General features: G+C 44.4%; 1 protein-coding gene across 1 annotated transcript in view; it reads left to right on the top strand.

The window, feature by feature from the left end:
* Positions 1–20,784, top strand: part of LOC147306621 (connector enhancer of kinase suppressor of ras 3-like) — a 43,243-nt gene that overhangs the window by 2,063 nt on the left and 20,396 nt on the right. The window contains exons 2-5 of the mRNA XM_086275589.1: positions 12,500–12,663; positions 16,061–16,263; positions 17,155–17,242; positions 20,598–20,639. Coding sequence (XP_086131715.1) covers positions 12,500–12,663; positions 16,061–16,263; positions 17,155–17,242; positions 20,598–20,639 — 497 coding nt within the window. The remainder of the gene's footprint in view (positions 1–12,499; positions 12,664–16,060; positions 16,264–17,154; positions 17,243–20,597; positions 20,640–20,784) is intronic.

Here is a 20,784-nt window from a genome sequence, read left to right as displayed (position 1 = left end):
TCCACAGCCATAACACAGCACGTAACCACTCGTGTTGTTTGACTGAAGGAAACCTTGTGTAATCTTTTCATACCAAAGCCAAACGGCGTCAAACTGAAGGAAAGCGCACAGCCGGAGCGGGGTCACGGCCGCTTGTTGACCATTCGCACCAACACCGAACACGGCTGTTTGCAGAGTTGCTGTGCGTGTGACAGAAGCCAAATGAAAGTCTCAGGAAGCACTCTGTGCAGACCTTTACTCCCGTTTGCCTCGGGCTGTTTCCCCGAGCTGGACAGGGGCTGCTCTTGTGTATTGAAGCTGTTGTTAAACACCTCCATTGTTGCAGCGGATCAAGTGGTCGCTGGTGGATGTTTATTGTCACTCTTGATCCCTTTCAATTCAAACATTGTTGTTGTTGTTTTCTATGTGTGGGGACTGGAAATGTCCTGAAGCACATTTGCTTCACCACAAGATCTCCCAGCTGGACCTGCAGTGCTCTGTGACTGGTATGCCATATGTCATGTGTGGGATTACGTCCTCCGGGGAACTGACCGCACTTTCCTGAGAACACACCATGTTTTCAGTAAATGCATTTTTAGCTCATTGTGATGATTTTGAAATTAAGGCTTAGACATGCTGCTAGTCATTTTCCAAATATAGTCTTGAATACACAACAGCAGTGTTTTAATGGTGAGGGTGGCATTCAATATATACAAACACCTGAATAGGATGTAATTCAGATTTTTCTTTTCCACCTTGCAGCTGCTGGGAGGAATCAGTGTATCTGTAAATACAGTCTTACTGTGTGGCTTTTTGCTTTTTTGCTTTTGCAATACAGCCGAAATGTCCTGCAGTGTTTTCCATAAATGTATCCTGGCTTATCAAATTTCAAAGCTCTGTGTCTGTAAAGCAGGTTGGACATGTAAACTTCAGTGATGGACTTATTTTACCAAGCTTTGCTCATCTACTCAATAGTAGGTAGAAGAGTAGCAGCAAGTGTGTGTTGATCCAATTTTTTTCCACTTCCAATCCGATCCAGAACCCAAAAATCTGATAACCAGGTTACATTAGTAAGATGTAAATCCTCACTGTGTGGAACAGACCGAGACCAATTCTTTTATGCCTCAGCTCAGCTTCCTTAGCTTCATTCACCTAAATTTCATTACCGGTAGTCTCATTTCAGCTCAGCGTGAGCGTCATTAGGTTGCTGTTAATTGCGTTCACGCTGGTTTGTCCTTTACATCCTCTCAGTCTGAGTGCGCATCCTTTACCTGCTCCTCACACACACTTATCGAGTGTGGATTGGAGCAGACAGGAGACAGCTGAAGTGAAATCAAGTCCAGCAAGAGCTTCCAAAGAAGTGGCGAAGCGAACACAAACCAAGCGAGACCAAGACAGTGAAAGCATCGTCGCTGTGGGAGCTTTTCAGGTGCGTCCGTTCACTTCGACCACAGTGGGTGTAGCTGCAGTGAAACACCACCAACTTAATACTTGGATATCTTATCCAAATATCAGATCAACACGTCCTTAATGACAAGCATGTGCAAGCACTGTTCTGTCTCCCACCAAAGGGCTGAGATGTCGGTTATCTTGTCAGAAAGGTGACAAACGTGCTCAATGTGCTTTTGTCTTTCACCAAATTCGAACCTGGGAAAAATAAAAGGATTGTTGAGTAGCTTCACTGACGGGTGCCTTCAGCAACCTTATCTCTGGAGAGGATAGGAAGGTGAGGGCAATGATGGCTCATGATCCTTATCTGACTGAAACAGAGTTCCTATATGGGAGCAAGAACAGACATTGTCCAGACACCTCACCCTTATTAAGGCATCCTTTACCCCTGTTTTAGTGCCGGCTCTATCAGGAAAGTAGAGTCTATGTTTGGATAGCCACCACAAGCATCATTAATCCATTTTTAGCAAGCCTTACGCTGGAGCAACTGTGTGTATATGCATCAGGAGAACAAGTGTCAGATTAATCCAAACATATTCTGTAAGCTGCAGAAATCTGTCTGCTCCGTCTAACGACCTCACTCAGAAAAGGAAGTAACAGGATGGGATGATGTATTCAAGTGAAACTGTTTAATTCCCGTAAAGTCCAGCCTTTGTTTTTTAACACTTTCTGCATCTTTAAGTTTAACCTGTTGAGTTCTAGTGATGCGCGCATAACAATGTTTCTTTAGAAAAGAGTTTAGGGGAAGTGCTGTAAGAGGATTCCCCCTGGGGAGAGGTTACTCAAAGGCACTGCTGTGGTTTTGTTGCTGTCATGGCCTCTGTGGCCTTTTTGTCACATGAATCCCAGCCTGACAGCATCAGGAGCTCCAACATGGGGGGACACAGTCAGCGTCGGGGTTTTTCACACTCTGATTTGGTCTGAATAAAAGGCAGCTGCATAAATAAAACCTTAAAAATGACTTTCCTCCGCAGCTTCACCAGCAGCCGGCACATTGTGTTTACACGGTATACTTTCTTGCGTATGGCGCTTTATAGGTCAAATGATTGTTATCAGCACACTGATATCAGTTTGCATTTGCATGTAGAGCACATTATAACTAATTCTCACAATGTCAGCAGAGAGGAGCCCGAGTTTGATCCCACGTCCAAGCTAACCCGAAGCTACACCAGTTTGCTTTTCATTCAAATCTAAAATGTGCATTGCAAATCTCCCTGATGAGCTCAGCTTAGTCGGACCTGCAAGCCGTTTGGCCTCAGTCTGCCCTAAGAGCATTGGCCTGTGAAGTGCCATGCTTAAGTCACGGGACTGAAAGCAACAACCTGAGGTGACGCAGCAGGCCAGTGTGTATTTAGGCGTCACATGTTGACCGACCTCTCGTGCAGGGATGTGAAATGCTCCCGTGCACTCGCTGGTATGTGTCACGATTGTTCCCGGTGATGTCTGTAAATGCTACCGGACCTGTGTGCGCTGGTGCAGGAGGGAAAAGGAAGTGTGTGCCTGGGTTGATATTGTTATCAAAGCACCGCTAATGCATTTATGCTCAAATAAACTCCGAACATGAGAGGAATGTAAGTGCTGTGATTTTTTTTTTTTTTTTTTTTTTTTTTTTTTTTTTCCTCTCCCTCCTGCTAAACCAAACCAGCGGCTCTGTGAATGAGCAGTCCAAACAGGTCACACATGTCCTTTGTTGCATTTGGGGCCACCAGTTGCTTTTAACGGATTTAAAAATGCCACAGCCTGTCAGGTCGGTCCCCCTCGCTGACCAAATACACACAAAGCTCTTTCATCCTGCCACCTGCTTACACTCTAATGGAGTGTAATGTCATTATGATTATAAAGTGATCTGTAGTTTTATGAACTGTCGCCTACTTTGGGGTTTAGCCGGGCACTTGGGCGAGCGCCAGATCTGTGCATGTTCAGACTAGTCCTCCGTGGAGGCTGAATTCCTGTCTAGCTGTTCCCACAGGATAAAATTGTCATTCCTGTGGGAAATACATTCTTGTGACTAAGCTTTAATTTGCTTACTATCTTTTTTCTGATCCACTGTTGTTTATATATGCACAACAGAGGTGCTAGTATCACCACGCACATTTTTTTAGGTCTCCGTGCTCGTGTTTGTGTTTTCACTCGCCTGTGATGGTTTTTTTTTAATTTGTCAGCTCTCATTCACTGGTTACGCAAGAGAGCGGCGATAGATGAGGCAGCATTAATGGGCCAGTCTGTGTTTTTAAAGCATTAATGAGCCCCACTATCTGCGTGGCTTCATGGGCTCTGAATGGGTTGATGAACAAAAGGTTCCTCGAAAAACACAAAGTCTTTGTGTTTGTTTATTCGTAATTTTCAGGTCAGATTTCTATTGTTCTATTAAGAAAAGCTCATAATCAGGTGACAAACCTCTGTTTTCGTTTTATCGTGGCTGAAAGTCTCCTCAGGAGTCTTCAAAACATTCCACAAACACATGCTAGTGAAGTCATACATGTTGCACCAGCTGACGAGGACTTTAGTTTCACTTGACGCTGCACATTTTCCCCGGGCTTCCCTATCCCAGAATGGGGGGGAAAAACAACTATTTTTGTCACCCAACAGTCATCATACTTCTAACTCATCCTCTTGTGTCCAGTCCACATACTGAACTAACCATTGTTTTTTGTCTGAGACACAAACTCGGAGCGTTGTACAAAAGATTTTAGAGCAAATGTTGGTTCGACTGTTTGGACAGGGAGTGGCGGCTCCTCTTTGAGAGATTTGTGGACCCGAAGAAACAATCAGGGGAGATTCTGTTGATCCTCCCTTTTGTTTCCAGTGGTGCAGCCTACCTGGGAAAACTCTGTCACGTGACCTTCCTCTCTGTTTGTATATGACAACCTATTCCAGCTGTTTCCAGTCAACAGCACATTTATTATTTGTAGGAACAACTCTTTCTGTGAGGAAGATGCACGGCAGGTGCTGGCAAGACTCGAAACAAAGCTCACCGGTTAAGTAGCGTGTGAGTGTGTGTGAGTGTGTGTAAGCTATCATTTATTTCATACAGCAAGAAAACAGAATGTAGGGACAGCAAAGCCAGGACAGCACAGATCACATGCTGTGTGTTCGTGCGTCACGGGTGCCCTGTCCTGGCCTGTGGGTGACACACTGTCATTCAGTGCTATCTTTTCATTGAAGATGACTCACCCTCCCTCTCCCTCACCCCTTGCAGCAGGAAGAACAGGATCAGCTGCCCACTGCCTGTAGGCTGCCTAGTGATGTCTTGCGTTGCATAATTTGTTGAAGTTCTCCTTTCTGTCATAAAGAGAATATTAGTCACGATTAATCCTTTATTTTTAATTGATTTATGGGAAAGCCGATCGCTTCTAGTCATGCTTATGTTTCTGTTTCTATTTAAAACGTGTGCCTGCCTGTAACGTCAGACAGACAAATGATGCTCTCGGTCTTTTCGTGTCCTCTTCCACTGACCTGGCCATGAGCCAGGTTTCTCCCTCCCTCAAAACCCTCCCAAATCTCCCACCCTCCACTGTCGCCGACCTCTTCCCACTTCCCCTGTCACTATAGTAACCTTAACTTTATTTACAGCCTCGGCCAGTCTGGTTGTGGCTGAGGGGGCTGACCACCAGCAGCACTTTGCACTGCCGCAGTAAAACGCTGTGCTGTGGAGGGTTGTGGACCTCCAGCTTGTCGGGGCCAGAGATGAACCTCCTGTCGGCTTAGATCGAGTAAACGCTCAGCTTGGCTTTGCAGCAAAGTCGATCTTTTTACTGCTTTGCCCTGTGATAGATTTATGTCAATTAGCAGGTTCTTATCCAAAGATGCTTTCGTCGATCCAAAATTAGGATTGGACTACATTCAACCACATGAGCCACTGGAGCAATATGAAGATATCTTTAGTTTAATTAAAGGCCTCTTTCTGTCTGTCTGTCTGTTTCAGAAAGCATTGTCATGCAACAGAACAGCACAATGGATGCAAAGTTAAATTTGTCTCTGCTAGAAAATATGCCCACATGCAGCGTCAGGAGGACGTCTAGCACAGTATTCCCATGGCAAACTAAATCAGTGGGACTCATTTCCTCCCCCAAACATGGCTCATCTTTATTGTGGTTTCCATAGGCAGCTATTATGGCGCTGGTAAATTGGTCTGTAATCAGCATGGAGGGCCACCCTGGTCATACACCGTACATGTAATGGGAAAACACTAAACCGAGTTCCCTGTTTTTTGCCTGTGTCTTAGTGCATTTGGCTTTGAAGCCGTGTTTCAGGCCTGCTCTGGATGCAGTGTTTTAAAAGTGTTCATTTACAGCTTCTGTCTCTGACATTTGTTCCCTCACGTTTGCCTCTTTCTCTCCATCACTGTCTCTTTGCAGAACACAACAGTCTTTAATTATAGATTTTTTCTTGGGACAGTGATGCTTAGGTTGTAACAAAGTGAGTGTTTTTGAAGTCGCGTTGACACGAAAACAGCGCTTCACGGAGTGAGCGTCCTCGTTTCTGTCTGATTGATCACCTGCTGCGATCAAAACTACAACACTCCGCTCTTAAATGATAAAATCGGCAATTGTGTTGTGACTTTAAAGCTTTGTGACTATGTTTTGATGTTTGTCAACAGGTTAAGCACAACAATATGAGCCTTGGTGGGGCCAGGAAGACGAAATATTGTGGTGGGCGGAGAGGCAGGAACAGGAGAGAGGTGGGGGCGGCTTGAGATATTTCTGAGGTCTTTGTTGCTTTCTTTAGAACGTGTTTATCCTGCGGTAACGAGCTGCAGCGTGGCCAGGCGGCCGACTGGAGAGCGATGGGTATTTATGTTGGCCTGAGAGGTTATTGCTCCAACTCCTTCGCTTACCTGCGTAAACTATTACCTCGTATCTTTTTCTCAAGAGACAAGCAGTTTATCTGCTTTTATAAGCCTGATGAACCTTCTGCCATGCACCCATATTTATTTATTGATTGATTTTGCACCCTTGTTCATTAGCATAGCTCCAAAAGAAATCACCCAGGACAGAAACGCATGTAGCTGATTACTCACAGGAACAAGACGCAGATTTTGTTGCTCCAAATGGTTTTTGTTGCAAACCCAGCAAACAAACAGCAGACTGGGCCAAAACGGATCCCAGCATGAGGACAGGCAGACAGATATGAACACGTTTTCCATGTACGGTGGAGTTACAGTCAGATCGTTTCTTACAAAGCAAGAAAATATTTATGAGATTATTGCAACGACAAAAAAATGAAACGCATGAGTCTGTGGCACAGCCACACGACGTCTTTTCCACGCACACAGACCTGAGCCTTATTAGAATGATAGAAAACTCTTTCCTGATTTATCATCTACTACATTCTGTCTCATGTGTTGCATGATGAATTTAAGGTATCTGGGCTGATGCAGTCCGGTGTCCTCATTCTAAACCTGTGACGTGAGCAGTTTGGTGTGCAGCCCGTTACTTCTGCAGGATAAGAAATGAGCTCTAGAACCAGCGTTTTGTTCATTAATCAATAAAAAGGTCACATAAAATGGTTCCTGAACACAAATTTGATCTTCCTAGAAAGTCTCGTGACTTACAAACAACTGCAAAAGTGCATCTAGCAAACATTTGATTAGCTAACTTTTCTGACACGAGCACGATTAAAGATGTCTTGCATGCACTGAAAATTAAAAGAGTGTAATACAGCTGAAACACACTGCAATAATACAGGATAGCTTATTGACTCAGAAAGTTGTTGAACACAAGAATGGAGACTTCCATGTTGCTGCCTGTCCTACATGTTCATAATAATGACTGATGGGAAAAATCCACCAATCAGTGACTGCTTACTGTCCTTTCTTAATCACTTAAATATTGCAGAGTAAATCACCAACAGATAATGAACCTGGCCATTCACAGATAGCCAGTCTATTCATCCAATTGCCTGAGCTTAATCGGAATAATCAGGATTAACTGGATAGTCCCCGTCACTTCTCAAAGCTTCAGATCTAAGATGTCTAATCTAATCTAAACCCAAAAATGATGTTCAGCGCAGGTGCAGGTGTAGCTCACTCAAACTGCCCAAGAATCCCTAATATTACCTGCATATAGGCCTACTGTATGCAGCTGTTAGAGGTTCCACGTGTGGCGTTGAGTAACCGTATACAAGGAAGGAATTTTTAGGTTTAAACTCGGTGACCCAGTCAGTTTCAGAGTCTTATCCCACGCCTCTAAATTGGGCAACAAGTGTTTTTGTTGCTGCAGGTTTACAAAGACTCTCGTACTCATGCGCCCGCAGCAGTGTGCTTATCTCTTTGCCCTGTTTCTTGTTCTCTTCTGTCTTCTGATGTCATTGTGACCAGAAGTCATCACATAACAGCCCGACCAAAAATACCTCTCCAAACCTCCTCTTCTCCTCCGCCCAGACCTCCATCACCTCCAGACCTTAGTCGATATTAACTGAGCTGTCCAACATCCTCCTTCCCTTCCAGCTCATTCAACCTTAGAAATCTAAAAAGGTAGCAGTCACGTGACTCGGTCTGCTGTGCTAGAGGTGAGGATTAACTGAACCTAAGGGGGCTGGCACTCGTGCTCGCTGAATGCGCTTCAGCCACGACAGCCCCCTGAACTCTGACCCTTCAGCTCTCATCAGTCATCGTCCATCACCCGGTAAGAGACAGGGCTGCTTTTGTCTTCTGTGGAGGGGCCAGCCTCAGCTGCTTTTCTCCCTTACGAAGCACACTTGGGACATGTAGCTGCCAGTTTGTAGTTGTCTGTCTTTAAGATTAGGGTACATAAAGTGAAACACTCTGTTAGCTGGAGGAAGTGATGATAAGATTAAAGCATGGATTATACCGGCTTGTATAATCGATGCTATCAGAAGATAGGAAATCCCAGGAATGAATTAGCCTGTTAGGTTTTAGCACTGAAGGAAAACGTGCATCTAATATATATTCAGATTAATATTATTATTTATATTAATATTAACATTTTGTACTGTCTGCAGAAGAAGAGACAACAGGCGCAATAGAGACGGAGATCATTGTGTAACTTCTATCCCCAGCTCCCAGTGTGTGTACAGGCTTTGTTGTTGTCCTGTGAAGTCATGCATTACAGGATAGCTTAGCTGTGTAGTCGAGAGGAGCTTTTTCTTTCTTTTTAATTACTGCACGGCCTGGTCCTGCCAGAGACCATTGTGCCAAAGCGCTGCAAGTTCCCACAATGGAGCTGCTCTGCAGAGAACAATGAATCAAATTCCTGACCGTTCCCCACAGGTTCAGAGGCCCGGCTGACAAATAAAGACAGCGGAGTTACAGTGGCTTAGCTATTCTACACCCAGTAGCTTTCCCAGTGGCCACCCCTGTGGGGATACTGGTGTGTGTGTGTGTGTGTGTTAGTGTTACATGGTGGCAAGTGCTCCCACTGGGAGCACAGGGAGGGGTTGAAAGATGGGGGAGGGAGATTGTTTGTTTCTTTCTGTTGGGGGAGAAAGACTGCGTGCTCTTTTACTAATGTAATCAAACCCCTGAGAACGAAAAGTTGGCAACCAAAAGCTGCACTGAAGAGCATTATGGATCTGAACTGATCTGTTTTTTTTTTCCTTGGGACAAAGATGTGAACTTGTTTCAGAAATCCTGTTCAATCCTGTTTGCTGTTGTTTAATGTTGTTCATCACAAATACAGAGTCCTGGGCTCTTTTGTGCTTTAGACAAAAAAACAGCCAATTGTTGAGATTAGGATAAGAATAAACTAACCTTTTGCAAAAGGATGTGCTCTGTTTATATTGCCAGAACTGTGTGCTTACACAGGCTTTAAGTAGGCTGCAGAGCTTAAAGGCCACTAGGCGGGTCTAGTTCCATTTATGTTGTCCAGATTGTCCAGCTCTTGTCCTGCTGTCCTGAAGGTTTATCCATTGTACTGCTAAACCTTTGCTGCTAACCTGTTTGGCACATAATCACTGTTTACCGAAACAGTGTGTGGTGGTGAGACCCCACATTGAACAGCAGGTGCCACATTAGGCACAGCCAGATCCCCTAACCTCTAACCTCTAACCCTGGCATTTGTCAGTCATCTTCTGCACTGTCAGTGATTACAGTCTGTCTTCTCCATTCTTCCTTTTTAAACTCTTTGTGACACTGGTACTCTCACACCTTCTCTCTGATTGTTCCCGGATGAACAGAATCAACTTTTTGGGATTTCCTTACCTGGATGATCGAGCCTCTGTGGGCTGGGAATGAAGCACTTATTTGCAGACTCAGGATGAAGGAGTTCTTAGTGCTGCGAGATTTTGGTTCAGATTTTGAAATGTGAGAACTTTGACAAGCAAACTCAGTTTACTTTTAGAAAAGTGAGATTTATTATTTCACAGCTTAAGCTAAAGTATTCAGAATGCTAAGTTAGCCTGCAAAATGCATTTACACTGATATGAAGTGGAAAACAGCAGATTGTCACATCTCACACTGGACAACTTTGAGCTAAAGAATGATGAAGCACGAACCAGCTGTCAAAATGCACACAGTAATTTAGACTTTTTGATGATGTAAATAGAAGGAGGTAAGTGATTGTCTGGTGTTTTGGTGCTTTGCTTCCCGGTTTACATGCACTCGCTCTGGTTTGAGGACATTTGCCAAGCGGTTCTCAGAGTCCATAAACCTCCACAGCATTTCATCCTGTGCAGGCTTTTCAAAAGCATTCACACACTCCTCCCCTCTGCTTCCCCCTTTACTCAATTCACAATAACGTGACACTCTATCTCTTTTACTGGTTTCTCTGCCCTTTAATGAAAATTGATAGTCTCGCACACACATACACACGCCCTAACAGCCATTGATTGAGGCACAATAAATGTTTTATAAGCCTCACTGTTTTTATTTTTTTAAGTGTCAGAGGGGGGAAATGTCCCCTTTCTGTATTTAGCACAAATAAAAACATTTTAAACCTAAGCCAGAACATCACGGAGTGATTTTCCTGATGCCTACAGCTCTAACTTCTAGGAAAATTCTTGCCAAAGAATGAAAGTGAAAACAAGCTAAAGGAGAGGATAGCCCCTCATCAGTTAGTCAATCAATTAATTCCAGAGTGTTTTCTGATATCTACTCTGTGTTTTTCAAACAGTTAAGATCCTGCAATTGGAGCCCCTTCAACTCTTTTTGTAGCCTAAACCACAACTTTCCCTTGTTGGTGGAAGGACGGTGGCACCATTCCACAGGAAATGCCTTTTTAACACAGCAGGAAAGGGAGACTTTGCCCCGTCCAGACCCACGACTTTGTTTTCATCTAATCGCATTAAGTGACTGGCCCTGTGTTTGTGCTTGGCTTGTGTTCATGTCAGTGTGGGCTCAGGCCAGTGCTCAGCCCCTTTCCTACAATGCGAAGTGGATTCCCTCGCAGAACACCGGCCAGTCGAGGGTTAAGCCTAAAAATTCTCTGAAAGTCTTGCCTAAGATTAGCATGCCGAGGAATGAGAAAAATGTAATGAGCCTAACTGGACCTGACTTGTATGGAGGCTAATGGTTAACGAGTCGTGATGGATTTTCTCTGTGATTCAGTGGAGACGACTTGAGCTCTCACACATGGATTATATTTTCTGAAGGATTAAAATTGCTGTCAGAGGGAACTTTGATACCATAATGAGGTTTTAATGTGTCTGAAAGGTGCTCTTTTATAGGCATGTGAACAGAAAGATTCGCTCTAAAGTCGAATGCTACCATGAAACATGCAACAGGTGTTAAAGAGTTTGACATAACTTTAAAAAAAACATCATGAGAAGTGATTATAAAAATGTCCTGAGGTCTCCTGACAGTATTTACCTCATGGGAACTCTGTGGCTGCAGAGCTCGCTGAGTCACCTGACGACAGTCGTCTGATTGGTGGCTGGAACTTTTTAAACTGAGCCCTGCCCACAACACCAAAATGGTTTAATTTCAGTCTGAGTCCATAACTCTGAAAATATGTTTTATGGCTTTTTTAAACTGTTGTGCTTGTATTCATGCTTTAATGCGTTTTAATGCAGAATGCATGCTACAAGTATTTGCATGCAATTCAGTATTGTTTGGTCAGGAGTGACTGTCACATGCACACCTTTGTCTTTGCTTTATGCAAACTCTCGGCAACAGGTGCACGAACTGAGCCCCACAGGGACATAAACATATGAGGTGCCATTTAAAGACAAAAGCAACCACAGAATAAACCCACAGGACTTCACTCATACCTCTACGTTTGATAAGGACCCATCTGCAGATGTCGCACGTGGCCAGGCTAAAATTGTCAAGTCGCTTTTGAACTTGGATGCCCCACTTAAAATATATCACCTAATCATGCACCACGCTAAGTAATGTCAGTTGTGCTTCGTGCATGTGCTGAGGTCTGAAAGAGTGGGAGAGTCTTGCAGCTGACGGGTCTTTCAGAGGGAATCGGGGCGCAGGGCCATGTAGCTGCAGCTGCCGCCTCTGTGTACGCTCTTTGATGGCGAGAGGCGATGGCGTTTACTTCCACACCCACAGCTACACACACTCACAAAATACACAAAGGCTCATTTTCTCCTCTGTTGTTTGAACTTTACTTTCTGGTCCCCTGAGGGGTGCATTGCATGCATAGGGAGGGCATGTTTTGTGCATTTGTTTATTATAATGCACAGCTTTGAAATCATATGCAGTGTGAGAGGAGGCTGTGTGAGCTGCATCCTTGTAAGTTCAGTGACTGTAGCAGTTGGTGTCACAGTCCAAGTCATTTGTTAGTGGAGTTTGGAATAGAAGCAAGGGGACACCCATGATGCGGACGCACTTATTGCAAACACCCACACCCACATAGACCTAACATGCATACACACAAATACAGCCACCCATTGTTTAACCAGTCTAACAGACTGAGCGCTCTCAACCGTTACTCTGTTTATGGTTTGTTTATCTAGCAAAGATAGCCATCCCACCTGCTCCTTATCTGGACAGTGCACACGCACACTTGGAACGTGCTAAAAAACCTGACATCACCTGATTTTTGTGGTTTTGTTTTGCATGGCGACAAAAAGGTTTGTGAATGACATCAACATACTTTGGTAAGATTATCCTCATTTGCTGTTTTTTTTTTTTCCCTTTTCCTTCTTGTGTGTGTTGTAGGTTTGGATGACAGCTTGCAGCAGTACGTTAGCAACTTTGAGCGGGAGAAGATCAGTGGCGAGCAGCTGCTGAAGATCACACATCAGGACCTGGAAGAGCTCGGCGTTGCCAGGATTGGCCACCAGGAGCTGGTGCTGGAGGCTGTCGACCTGCTATGCGCTCTGGTCAGTAGATCTGTTTCTGGTTGAATCTATGTGAGGATTTTATAGGCTGTACCTCAGGAAGGCTCTGTTGGTCCCTGACCCTCCCCCCTCGCTCTCATTCACTAAAAACTCAACTGGTAGTTTCTGGTCTGGCAGCTAAAGGAACTAGCGATGCAGAAGAGCTCATCGTTTCCCACACATCTCAGCAGGGTGTGGACGCATCGCGACACATGAAGCAGCCTGAGGACACTGGAGAAGAGCAGGTCACAGGTGTCACAGCTGTGTGGCAGTTTGTAGATGTGGGAGATAACAGAAGCTGATCCTAATGGGCAACATGTAGCTAGCAGTGGCAGTTAGATGTGTTTGACAGATAAAATAAGAAGCTCCTCCTCCTTTCTCGCTATATGTGCACCAAATACATATGTACTTAAGCTGTTTGTTCATCAGTCTCAAAGGAAATGAAAAGTTGGTTTCGTGCTTACTCCTGCAATCATCTTCACTCCTAATTCCATGCTGAATCTCTCCCGGTTCAGTATCAAAATCCCATGTTTGGCTCCTCTTGCTCACTTTGAGTCACGCTGATCTGCTGTCCATCACCACAGATCCCAGAACAGCTTCCAGCTAAAATGTGTCTGGCTGAGACCTGCAGGCGAGTAAAGAGTGATGAAACCTTCCGCGCTCCAGCTGAAAGAGAAACAGGTTCTCCAGCAGATGGGATCGATTTGGAGTTTTATCACTTCCTGTGCCATAAAAGTCCAAGCTTGTGGTCCCCGCGTTTTGATCAGTGTCAGCATTTCTGTGCGCTCTTAAAACACTTTACATTAATCATTTGTGGCATGGTTATTTTTGCTCAAAGCTATTTAAATGTTAAATCTTCTACTGCATGAGGTGGAATGGAAAATTGTGGGTAGAATAGATTTGGAGCTACTTTTACTTTTTTTTTTTTTTCTTAGCGCACAAAAGCCACATTTGAGTTCTCGTGCATTCTTAATAAAGCAAGTGTACGTGCGCTTAGCTTGGATCTTATTATCGTTCCTTAGCTTCTTTGCATTGGAATAGAGTCACATGAACTGAGCTATTAATATACACAATCTACAGGAAGGACGCTGAAGTATCTAATCTCATGTCCTACCTGTCTATTTATCAGTTTAATTGTGAGTGATATGCAAAATATGTTAATCTCTTCCCTTTGACACAGTTTTTGACAGTTTTTCCATCAATGCACGATAAGCTCCTGCCTCCTATCAGTGCTCTACCTGTAGTCACCGCACTGAACAGATGGAAGCATTCAGCACGTATTCATTGGGGTTTTTTTTATTGGATTTATTTATCATAAAATTTGCACCATGTGTTGCACTATCCCAGTAACCAGGCCCAGATTTGGATTCATCCCTGGAATCTTTTGCATTGACAAAGTGGAATCTCAAGTGCTTTTGCTCTAAGATTTACGGTAAAACATGCTGCCAGTTTGTGCTTTGGTAGTTGGTGCACTGTCCTTAACCTTTCACCCCTGATTGAAGCCTTGAAGTATAATGTTTTTTGTCCGTTTGGGGTTTCCCTATTAAGAAGCGGGCCTCAACCTTCCACTGGGCTCATGGGAGGAAGTGAGGCCCCCGATTCAATTAGCTTTTACTCAAGGTCACTACTACTCACAGGAACGCAGCCCAGCAGCACCCGAAACCCCCACACACTCTCACACTTTCACCCACTTTCTCCCCTTTTTTTTTTCTTTTTTTTAATTTACTGGGAGGTCAGACACTTCCTGTTGACGTAGAGGCCCTTTGCTGCAAGGCTTTGCTCTCGCTTTTTAAATGTTTATGCATGTGTGCACATCTTTGTCTCGTTAATAGTTACAAACTTAAATCATGATGAAAGATGAGCTAACATACAGCGCTGCAAACCTTTAGGAAGCATTCGTACTCGTCCTCCATCCGTGCAAAGGAGATCAAGACCAAACTGCTGTCTAGAGACAAAGAAAGAACACATCAATTCATTTTACTGGTCTTCTCACGAGCCTTGATGCTTTCTGCAGAGTCGGTGCTGAAAGTCAACACTTCTATCATCACATAAGCATTAGCTGCAGCCATTGAACACGGCTTCATCATGGGCCTGCTGCAAATGTTTGTACTATTGCTTAAAGATATGTCCTTTATAGTCAAGTCTGAGGGGAGGAAGCACCGTGTTGTGATAACCGTTCTTGATTTCTCCTGAGGAGCCTAAAGTCAGCGAATAACGTCTTCAAAGAGCCCCAGAAAGGCCTTACTTCAAAAATAAAATCTGCCATCTTGGTTTTTGTTTAGCTTGGTGTGGTGAAAAAGGACACTGCAAGAATGTAAATTTGACTTGAAATGTTGTGAGGATGAAAAATGGGTTGAGTGAAAACGCAGATTTTGCTCAGACGTGGTTTTTAGCTCAGCGGACATCTGTGGGCCAGTCAGAGCCGCTGCGACGGTGTGATTAGCCTGCTAATGAAAAAGCCACGCTGCCTTGGTGCTAAAGTTACACCGAATGAGAATAAAACCACCAAGTGACTTTTCTCTCTTTTTTCACATATTCCTTGATCATGTTTGCATTTCCTTAATGGTGTTTCAACAAACCATTTCATGCCAAGTGTGGCGTGAATAATGCTGCCTTCAGCTACTGTTTGACTAGTCTGATTATTCCAGTGTGTCCCCGGAGACTAAAACTGGTCAAATATATGTTTTTGAGCCCATGTTGGCGAGGGGCGGTGGAATAAAAGGAGACGCTAACCACTTGCAGATCTCGTTTGTTGGTTGCCAAACACGTGCCGTGTTACTCCTTGCAAAGCATATTTAGCTCCTGGCATGTCACTCAGAGTGCAGCGTTTGCTGGCAGCGATGCAACATCCTGTAAGCTGATATTTACCAGGACAAGAGCCAGGCTGCCCTTCCACTGCGTACATATGGAAAAAACACATTATTCCAATTTCTCAGCTGCAAGAATGCAAAAGTTTAAACACTGCCGACTCTGATAAAAGGTGAATTCTGTTGCTGCCCAGGTTTCCTGCAGCAGCTCACTTCACAGCTGGTTTATAGTGTACTCCCTGATCTTTGAGACCGGCATACATTCCTCTTCTAAATAAGAGGAATGTATGCAGGAAACAGCTTAGACTTAGGAATGAAAACTTCACACCGCTTGATAAGAATCAGGTGATGGCACAAGTACTCACACCCCAGAACAAATCTAGAGCTGGGTGGGAGTGATGTCTTGTTCACGATGTTCACAGACAAGTGAACTCAAAGCATATCTGTCAAATCAATGATTACAGCCTTTCAGTGGACGGGACACAACTTGTTTTGACAGGGTGGGACCATAAGCCTCGCAGGTAGACTATGTAGAAGGATTGATGATGAGTGTGCTCTTAAACCGTTCTGTTATGTTTAATTTGCTGTTTCAGAACTACGGAGTGGAGTCAGATAACTTGAAGAATCTGGTAGTGAGGATGAGAGCTGCCACCAACAGTCTGCACATGGCCACGGCCGACCGCAGGAAAAGCCCCGCCTACGATGGAAGCGCCTCGCGAAAGCCACCTAACGATTTTCTTACCTCCGTGGTGGAGCTGATCGGTGCTGCAAAGAGCCTCCTGGCGTGGCTCGACAGGTAACACTTTGTCAAGGCCTTAATGAGAGGCGGAAGTGTCACGTTCGATCACACTAGTTTGAAATAAAGATGCAATTTGATATTCAAAAAACGAGTCTGTTTATGATCAGACATAAGAGTTCGTTTTCAGCATTATAAAGACCTTTTGCATGTCAGCTTATCGTTATATCCAGCTGGCAGAGTGTCCTGTGCGCTCCTGTTGACCTGCTCCAAAACACATTACGCCATAAAAGCCGAGCATATTAAGCAGGTTGCCAGGATTAAGTGTTAGCTGGCTCAAATTAAGCTTCTCCTTTTTATGACAGGCTTGGCTAAAGTGGTGCATTGATGTCATTGTTTAAATGGTTGTTGTGATGCTGAAGTGCAAGCAGAGCCAAAGAAAATTTATGGTTCAGGTTTGTAGGTCATTAGGCTTCTCTGACTCTAATAATAATGTATTTGTACAGCACATTAGCTCAGCAAACAAGTCTTTGCACATTTGGTATTAGATCTGTTTCTGGTCAGACGGCAGTTTAATGATTTTGCATCAAGTTTCTTGTTTATTAACAATAAAATATATAGAGACGTATTTCTGGCACACAAATAAAGTAATCCTTATTTTTTTGTGCTACTGGCCAGTAAGTGCTATTTGTTTCAAGATTTGTAATATAGTCAGACATATTCCAAGGACTACAAACTGGTTTTTGAAGCACATGTTTCAGATAGAGTGAGTTGAGAAAAAGACAGAAAAGTACAAGCTGGCACCAGAATGGTTGCATACTTGAGAAACGAGTAACAAGCCTGTCGGTGGCCAAACACAGCAATCTGAGCGAGTACAATAAACTTGAGCTCATCTCTGCAGTCCATCGCTTGTTTCCAATGTTCTCTCTTTCCTCCTTTGTCTGCTCGCAGGACGCCTCTTACAGGGATCAGTGACTTCACAGCCACCAAGAACAAGATCATTCAGCTGTGCCTGGAGCTCACCACCACAGTTCAGCAGGTCTGCATGCTAGTTAGTTCAGCAGAAACACACACACACAATAGCTTTTTTCCACTGAGCACATACCAGCTCAGGGGCACAGATGTGTAGGAGAAGAGTGTTATGGGAAATGTGGTCTGGCAGCCATGACATGAGCCTGAAGCCAGCAGTCTCAGCACATTATTGCAAATGCTGCTGTTTTTCTTGGGATCTTTTCCCCCACGTGCTGGCTAATGAGGAGACCCCCTCGGTGTGGGGACGTTTAATGGTAAATGTTGCTTTTGTGCTTCCAGTTTCATAAAACCCACTAGCGCTCTTTTAGAGGTGGCTGCCAACATTCCCCGGGCTGCTGTACTCCTTCGGGCCATGTGGTTCCTGTTTTTGCTTCTCCGAGATGCTCACAGTGGGAAACCAAACCGTCTGGAAGCATTTCCTGTGTGTAGGTTTAGTGGAAGGATTGAGGAGGTGGTCCTTCAGACTGCTGGAAAGATGGCTAACAGATAGCGCAGAGCACCGGCAACCACCCTTTTATATTTCTGCAGAGGGTTGCTCTTGAATTGCATCAGTATAGTTATTCCTGCTTCTGCCAGTTTCATGAAACCAGTAGTGGTTGCTCATGCATATGGGGAAGACTTTTTTTGACTGGGTTTTCTTTCCTATCAATTCATCCGCTTGTCTTTTATCCCTCAAGGGTTATCCCGATAAGAAACTCATTTTACGCTGCCAGCGAAAGTGGCTCCTGAGAGTGCAGGTGTCATTTTTTTCAGAGGGTTATTGCATCAAAATAAATTCCTTTCCCAGAGTGCCTATTTCCTCGCCAGAGTCTGGGATTTCAGCGCCTCTGGTGATTTACTGTGGGTGTATCGGTCATGGTCATCCAGGAGGAGTGGGGGTATCCATTTCTCACACTGCCATGTGAAGTGGAGAGGTTATGGTGGAGAATAAACTTCTGATAGGTGCTGAAAGGTTCTTGCAAGGCTTGAGAGATTAGCTTCCTCTCGCAGCTGGAGAGACATGCCGTTCGACTTGCTAGTTTTAAGCCAGCTCGCAGCAGCTGATGAGGATGGGCGATTTCCAACTAATCCCATGATCGAGTTTATAAAAAAGCACACAGGCTCAGAGAAATCCTCGTTTCATTTCCGATTTGTCTGAATCGTTTGGATTCCTTGTTTCTTTAGAGCAAGTGGGCTAGCATGGAAAGCACTGGTTAATAAAATGAGTTGCACAGGAGTCTGCCACGGTGATTAGTTTTATGATGGGGGAGGACGGCGTGAGGTTTGCCCAGAAATCGGGGCTTTTGAGATCGCACTTTATGTGTTCTGCCTGAATGAAGCCTGTGTTTGCACACACAATGGGACAAGGCCATAAAACACTGGATGCATCGTCCTTCTTGGCTGACCCGTCAGCGTGGAGGTCACTCTCTGTCAAAGTATGCATTTTTCATCAATCCCGCGTGTCTTTAGTTTACGCTTCCCGCTGGATGACGAAGGAAGTTCAACTCTCTGCAAACGATAAAGTCCATCGTTGTCATCACGTGAGAAGCCCAGGTGTGACATGCTGCAGTCCGTGGCCTTGGTTTCCTGCAGGTGTGAAGTCAGTCCAGGCTCGGCACCGTGCCAGCGCTCCACTCTCAGCCATGCACCTCACTGCCCGACCATGCAAATCTTCTCTGGTGGCTGATCAAAGGCCCAGAGAGCTGCACCCAGAGAGTCATCTGATCCACACTGGTTGTGAGATCAAGTCCATAATGTCAGGGATCAGTACACCCAGGAAATTGTCCTCAGCCGCAGTGCTTTCTTTCTCATCTCGCCCTCGTCTATTGTGACTACTTTGGTCCTGACAAAGATGTGGGATTACTTTGGAAGCACAAACAGTTCTCAGAAATGAGAAATAAAGCCAGGAGTCTAAGTCTATGATATCGTTTTCTCATGATCTGATACTATGGAGAAGTTCTGTAAATGTTAAAGCTTGATGGGAGTCGTGCCAGCTGATAATGACATGCTGTTTTGTTTCATGACCTCTAAACGTTGAAATATGTATTTTTAGTTCATCCTTCTTGGCTCAGTTAAGAGAGCAGCGATCCAAACATGTCTGTAAAAGAAATATGCAGCTGTTTGTTTATGGAAGAGCAGCTAAATTCTTGCTGAAACCGCCATATATTCCTGGCTGGAATTAGATTGTTTGGAAACATGATTTTTTTGGGGACCAATATATGTCACAGGAAATGTATTATAATTGCATTTATTCCTACCTCGTGTTTATACTGTTTTTTCATTTTCCTCCCCAAAGTAAGGGAAACATGGCAGCCGCATGTATGAACCTTCACCGAATGAGTTTCATCCTTCAAACAGACGGTAAAACGCAGATCGAAGGGAATATTTAGGGAGCACTGCATGCATTCTGCTTTGATGCGAAGCCATCGCTCACGGCCACAGACGGTCGCGCAAATCTCGTTAGTGCAAACAAGCCAATGGTTTTGAAAACAAATGCCCCGCTTTATCCCAGTGGAATGTGCAAGCTATGGAAATATGGAAAAACATGGCTGACCCCCCTATTTGCTGTCTGTACAATGCATTTACAAAGAGCAACAGAGCTGGCTTTGTGCACATCACAACAGTTTTCCTTTATTTTCCATCCACAGGTTTGTAGCTTGTGAGCGTTCTGGGGGAACGAGCCTCACACTGATACCTTTGTGCTCTGTGGTTTTGACAGAAGCATGTCACCTGTGATTTGTTGGATGCTATCCCTCGGGGGGTTACTCTAGACTGACCCCCCCCCCCCTTCTTTCCCCGCCAGCGACACAGTTGTCAGTGGGGCTGTTGCCACAGCTGTGTCCTGTCTAGCTGACACTTGGAGAGGGCCAGTGGACAGTTTCCCAGCTGACTGGGCTGACTGGGTGAAGGAGCTGCTGATAAAATCTGCAAAGATCACAGCTTTGTCTTCAGAGGACCTCCCCTCCTCCACTAGCCCACCCAGTCGCAACGAAGAAAGCGGCCGTGCGTCCAAATATTTGCTCTCTGCCAGCAGACTATTTGGAAGAGGGTTTTCTGAGCACGATGACATGTTTTCCCGACTGTTTCTCACCATGTCATCTGCGCATAGTTACTGTATGACTGTTCTTATGGTATTTACATTCCAGTATAAGTAAACTGAACCACAAAGGGTGTTATGTAATTAAAGCATCCACATAATTTAAGCAAAGCGGTCATTTAAAGCTAAAAGCTGTTTATTTGTGGCTTTTTTCATTTTTCTCAGTTCTATATGTAGGATTCTGATTATATCCCATTTACCCAAACCCTGCTTCATGCTTTTGCTTTTTCGCTCTCGAGCCATCGACTAACTTCTTCCTCTTCCCTGTTTCTATTCTCTGCAACAGGACTGCAGTGTTTATGAGATGGAAGAAAGGATCCTGGAAGTTGTGAGTACTCTGCATCTCTTTGCAAACAAAGAACTGACCTGGAAGTTCCAGTATTGTGGGGAATGGGCCTTTAAGTCTTTTTAATTGGGCATTGTGTCAGACTTGCTTTCAGCAGCAAGGTCAGATTTTTGAGTGAATAGAGCAG

The sequence above is a fragment of the Aulonocara sp. 'chitande type north' Nkhata Bay genome, linkage group LG19 (assembly GCF_057382095.1).
Source record: "Aulonocara sp. 'chitande type north' Nkhata Bay isolate Kocher_YH1m ecotype deep benthic linkage group LG19, A_spYH_male_GT1.1, whole genome shotgun sequence".
In the NCBI taxonomy this organism is placed as follows: domain Eukaryota; kingdom Metazoa; phylum Chordata; class Actinopteri; order Cichliformes; family Cichlidae; genus Aulonocara; species Aulonocara sp. 'chitande type north' Nkhata Bay.
Note: the sequence above shows the minus strand (reverse complement) of the source record. Positions and strands in the feature narration are given on the sequence as shown.